The sequence below is a fragment of the Arachis duranensis genome, chromosome 5 (assembly GCF_000817695.3).
Source record: "Arachis duranensis cultivar V14167 chromosome 5, aradu.V14167.gnm2.J7QH, whole genome shotgun sequence".
In the NCBI taxonomy this organism is placed as follows: domain Eukaryota; kingdom Viridiplantae; phylum Streptophyta; class Magnoliopsida; order Fabales; family Fabaceae; genus Arachis; species Arachis duranensis.
The window spans coordinates 26,615,771-26,621,347 of record NC_029776.3 but is presented as its reverse complement, the minus strand read 5'-3'; the positions used below and the strand labels follow the sequence as shown (position 1 = coordinate 26,621,347).

General features: G+C 36.9%; 1 protein-coding gene across 1 annotated transcript; it reads right to left on the bottom strand.

Annotated features, from left to right (window-relative positions):
* Positions 1–4,349: 4,349 nt before the first annotated feature.
* LOC110281498 (zinc finger BED domain-containing protein RICESLEEPER 2-like) lies at positions 4,350–5,197 on the bottom strand. The gene is made up of 2 exons (XM_021143791.1): positions 4,870–5,197; positions 4,350–4,768 (listed from the first exon to the last, which is right to left on the bottom strand). Exons 1-2 carry the CDS (start codon positions 5,195–5,197, stop codon positions 4,350–4,352), a joined length of 747 nt encoding a protein of 248 aa, XP_020999450.1.
* Between the last annotated feature and the right edge of the window lie 380 nt (positions 5,198–5,577).

Sequence of the window (5,577 nt, the reverse complement as noted above, 5' to 3'; positions counted from 1 at the left end):
ACTCTGGAACAAAAACCTACAGAACCACCTCAACAAGGTAACCGGCCTCGGAGATAACTTCATCAAACCAGATGGTTCAATAATGGTCCCGATCACCATAGGAACCAAAAACCAAAGGTAAACAGTTTTTTCCGAATTGGTGGTGCTCAAAGACTCTACAACATATAATATCATCCTCGGGAAAAAGACCATTAATGACCTCTCAACCGTCATATTTAAAAATTCTTCGTCATAAAGTTCTAGACCGGTGATGGAACGATCGAAACTGCCCATGGTAACAACATGGTAGCAGTGGTATGCAACAACACCAACCTGGCATTCCGAGAGAGATCTCATTATGTGACTGGGATTTTCCTTCCCGACCTGGACTCCTAGCAAGATGACTAGCCAAGACCAAAGCTGGAAGGGGACACGAAAAAAATCCAAATCGAACAAACGGAGGATGAATTCACCTTCATCAACAGAAACCTCCCAGTTAGCCAAAGATGAATAAGATTATCGGTAGACAGCGCGGATGAAGTTGAAAGACAAGTCAAGGGCCTACTCGAGGTAGGCTTCATCCGGGAAATACCCTAAACCACCTAGCTAGGCAACATCGTCATGGTGAAAAAGGCAAACGGAAAATCTGCGTCGACTACAAGGACCTAAACAAAGCATGTCCAAAAGACGCCTTTTGGCTGTCAAACATTAACGGATTGGTAGATGTCGCCTCTGGACACTATTACCTCAGCTTTATGGATGCATATTCCGGGTACAATCAGATACCCATGCACAAACCTAAAGAAGAGAAAACGGCCTTCATCACCCCCAAAGAAACATACTGTTACATAGTTGTGCCCTTTGGACTAAAGAACGTGGAGACCACATATCAAAAACTCGTCACCAAAAGTTTCAAAGACCTCATAAGGGCAAAGTTAGAGGTATACATTGATGATATGCTTGTGAAGATGGAATTGGATGACTCATTAATCTCCAACCCCACGAGCATATTTGCAACACTAAGAGAATGTTTTGGTTGCCTAGATGAAGGGTGATGTAACTACACTTGTGTCTAAGTACCTGATGTGTCAGAAGATGAAGACAGAGCATCAGAGACCATCGAAAATGCTACAACCTCTTGAGATTCCTCAATGAAAGTGGGAAGAAATTGTAATGGATTTTGTAACGGGTTTGCCGAGGACAAGGTCCGGATTTGATGCAGTTTGGATGATCGTGGATCGCTTAACCAAGTCTGTTCACTTTCTACTTATTCGAGTAAACTATTCACTCGAGGAATTGGCAAGATTGTACATCAAGGAGATTATAAGGTTGCATGGTGTGCCAAAGACAATAGTATCAGATCGAGACGCTATTCACATCAAGGTTTTGGGGAGCTTTTCAAAGAGCTTTTGGAATAAATCTATGTCTCAGCATGGCGTATCATCCATAAACTAATGGACAGTTGGAAAGGACTATTCAGACATTGAAAGATATGCTAAGGGCATGTGTTTTGGATCAACGGAGAAGTTGGGACCGTTCCATGTCACTAGTTGAGTTTGCGTACAACAACAGCTTTCATGCAAGCATTGGTATGGATCCGTATGAGGCTTTGTATGGACGAAAGTGCCAGTTCTCACTGTGTTGTTATGAAGTCGGCGAAACAAGTGTGTTGGGACTGAATTTGGTGGCAGAGACCACTGAAAAGATCAAACAAATTCGAACTCAAATCCTAACTGCACAAACCCGACAGAAGAGTTATGCGTATCAGAGGAGAAAACCATTGGAATTTGAAGAAGGTGAACACTTATTTCTGAAGGTTACTTCGACAACTTGGATCGAAAGAGCGATCAAGGAGAAGAAGTTAAACCCGAGGTATATTGGACTATTTGAGGTATTGAGGCGACTCGGGCCAGTGGCGTAACAAGTAGCTTTACCGCCACTCTTATCTAATCTGCATGATGTATTTCATATGTCACAACTTCGTAAGTACACACCGGATACGACTCATGTGTTAGAGCCTAAATCGATTGAGCTGAAGGAGAACTTGGCTTTTCAAGTCACACAAGTGCGCATTGATGACACTAGTGTGAAGAAGTTGCGCGAAAGAAAGTCCTATTGGTTAAAGTAGCTTGGGAGAAAGCAGGAATAGAAGAGTACACTTGGAAATTGAAGTTAGAGATGCGAAAGGATTATTCTGAATTATTCTCAGGTAATTCCTAAATTTTGGGGACAAAATTTTGAATTTGGTAGGAAGAATGTAAAAACTGTAAGATTAATAACCGCTAAATTAAAATAAAATAATAAATTAATTATCCGAAATAGGATCCAAAATTTAGAAGTGTCAATTTTGAAATTTGAAGGTGAGATTTGAATTTAATAGATTTTTTCGAGTAGAAAAATGTAATTTTCTGCGGACAATTGCGTAAAAAAGCGTACCGGTAAATTAGCAGGCAGTACCGGCTTAAGTCTTTCCGGAACTATGCGAGAGTAAAAATAAAAACTATAGAAAAACTTAGAAAAATAATCAAAGTTAAAAACCAGACACTAATTTTAAAGGTTTTGGCCCAAAGTTGGGCCAAACTAACAAAAAATACTACGCAGTTCGACTGGGCCCAAGTTGGGCCCAAACCTAACATATAAAAACATAACCTAATGAGCATTCAGCTCATAACACACACTCAAACACAAAAGGGAAGCTGAGTTGAAGGGAGAAGATAAGATAGAAAATACTATTCATCTTCTTCTTCTTTCACTCAAAACTTGAGCTACGGTGCTCCAATTCACATTCCGTTTACAGTTACGTCAAGCTCTTACCGAACCCATCATTTTTAGCTAGGCATTACTGCTAAAAATTTGAAACTTACTCCTTTCTCAGCCCTAACAAATTTTGAAAATTTAGGTTTGGGTATTGAATAGATTTTTGTGATTTTGATTGTTTAGGTGCCATCCAATTAAGGGTGGCAAGCGGGGAAGCCCGCCCCACCCCGTCGGAAGCCCGCTTTCTGGCGGGCTGGCCCGCCCCGCTCTGCCTATTTAGGCGGTCCCAAAATCCTAGCCTGCCCCGCCTAATGGTGGAGCCCACCTAAAATTGTTTTTTTTATATTTATAAGGACATATCTAATATCTTTTATTTAAATCAATATAAATACAAATATTAAATATAAATATTCTTCAAAATAAATAAACATAATCCAATTATCCAAAATACAAAAACATAGTTATAAATAGTCCCATAGACAAAATAAATATAATCCAAAGTCCAAAAACATAATTATAAATAGTCTTCAAAGCAAATTAAACTTAATTCAATACACTTAATTTTCATCTTCATCTTCATATAAGTCAATAACATCATTGGAACCAACTCCTGGAGAATAGCCTTCTCCTTTTGCAATATCTTCCTGATCTTTATCTTCCTCTAGAAAAAAGTAAATAAATATATTAGAAAAATAGTACATAATAAAGTTCAAAATCACTCAAGTATGTATGTCATAAATATAATATACCAAAATCATCATATCCACGTATCCAATTTCTGGTGCAAATCACCGCTTCAACATTATCTGACAACAAACGACTTCTATACTTATTCAAAACATGAGAACCCATGCTAAATGCAGATTCTGAAGCCACGGTAGTAATAGGAATGCTCAACAAATCACATGCCATTAGTGATAGTGTTGGAAAACGATGATGGTTGTCTTTCCACCATTGCAAAACATTAATGATTGCATTATTGCAAAATAATGTTGCCTCACTCAAATAAATATCCAGTTGGTTCTTTCCACTTTTCACTTCAGCTTCTTGATTACGGGACATCAAATCCTTTGCATTACAAACAATATATGAATCAAAAAGTATGAAAAATAAAAAATACATATAACCAAGTAGATAAAAATACATACACCAACAATTTTAATAAGGTGAGTTCCAATTGCAGAAGATGTTGCTTGAGAAAAATTACTTGAAAGTTGGGAAGAACTCTCTACAGTTGTAGAGGAAATTTGGTCATAAACCTCAAAAAGCTTGTATAACTTACTCTTCACATGCTCCACTTTGTCTTTAGCACTAATAAGATCAATCTCATTATAGCAATGAACCAAAGTGTTGAGTTTAAATCTAGGATCAAGAACTGCCCCAAATGCAAGAACAACACTGTATTCTTCCCAATATTTCTTGAACTTAATCATCATTTTTTCTCCCATGTTCCTTATAAGCACTTCATCATTCTTCAAACTATTCATTAAAATAAGCTGGATTTGCCAAACTTGTAAAAAATACAAGTTGGATGTTGGGTAAGAAGTTCCAGACATCAACTTGGTAGTTTCGTAAAATGGTAACAAGAAATCACATATCTTTTCAGTTCTCCTTCACTCATCTGATGAAGGACAATACTCCCTAAACCCAGCTTCTTTTACTTTATACATTTCAAAAGCTTTCTTATAAGGAATAGCACTTGCAAGCATTGCATAAAGTGAATTCCACCTAGTAGGAACATCTAAACATAATGCAGTCGTATACTCAAGTCCCTCAATATCTTCAAAATATTCTTTAAACTTAACCATTCGACTTTCAGATTTTCTCAGAAACTTAATTGACTCTCTAATCTTATACACTGCATCACTACATATTTTTATTCCATCTTGGACAATAAGATTTAAAATATGAGCAAAACAACAAACATGAAAGAATTCACCACCACACAACAATGAACCATGCACATCCAAACTTTTCAAGTGTTCAACACAAGTATCATTAGAAGAATCATTATCCAAAGTAATGAAAAAATCTTTTTATCAATTTTCCACTCAGTCAAAAGCGTAAAGATTTTAGAAGACAACTCAAATCCTGTGTGAGAAGGAGGCATATGACAAAAATTGAGAATTTTACTCTGTAATTTCCAGTTCTCATCAATAAAATGTGCAGTCAAACATATAAACCCCTCATTGGTACTCGAAGTCCAAAGATCAGATGTTAAGAAAATTCTATTTGGAATGGAAACTAAAATTTTTTTAAGTTTTCCAGCTTCTCTCTTGTGAACTTTCACTATGTCAGCCTTAACCGTATTCCTAGAAGGAAGTTTCAAAGTTGAACTAATATATTTTACCCAATTTCTAAATCTCCTATCATCAACCATATTAAAAGGATTATCCCCAACAACTACATACCCAGTAAACATATCTCTAGCCACTCCTGAATCAATCTTAAGTGAACCCATTTTAAGTTACAATTCTGCTATAGTCTGACCAATATCTTCATGCTTAATTTGAGTACAACTATCAAGATGTCATTTTATAGTAGAAGTGCTATATCGCTTACCTCCAGCTTTAAACACCTTCTTGCATCCTTTACACTCAGCACGTTCTACTCCATCCTTATCTCGACCAAGCTTTTTGAAAAAATTTCAAACATCAAAGGTTGCTAGTCTCAGCCTTTTCGAACTAGGTTCATCAACCTCGACCGGAGCAGCCTCAGAACCAACTCCAGTAGTAATAAGGTTACTCAGTTTTAGAATTCATATTTTCTGAAATAAAAGCAAATGTAAATTGTTTATATGAACTAGGTTCATCAACCATTAGCAAACCACACAAAAAACAG

Coding starts and splice junctions, on each gene's coding strand:
- LOC110281498 (XM_021143791.1), bottom strand. CDS start 5,197: ATGGGTTCACTTAAGATTGATTCAGGAGTGGCTAGAGATATGTTTACT. Junction 4,769..4,869: donor TGAGAACTGGAAATTACAGA/GTAAAATTCTCA, acceptor ATTGATAAAAAG/ATTTTTTCATTACTTTGGAT.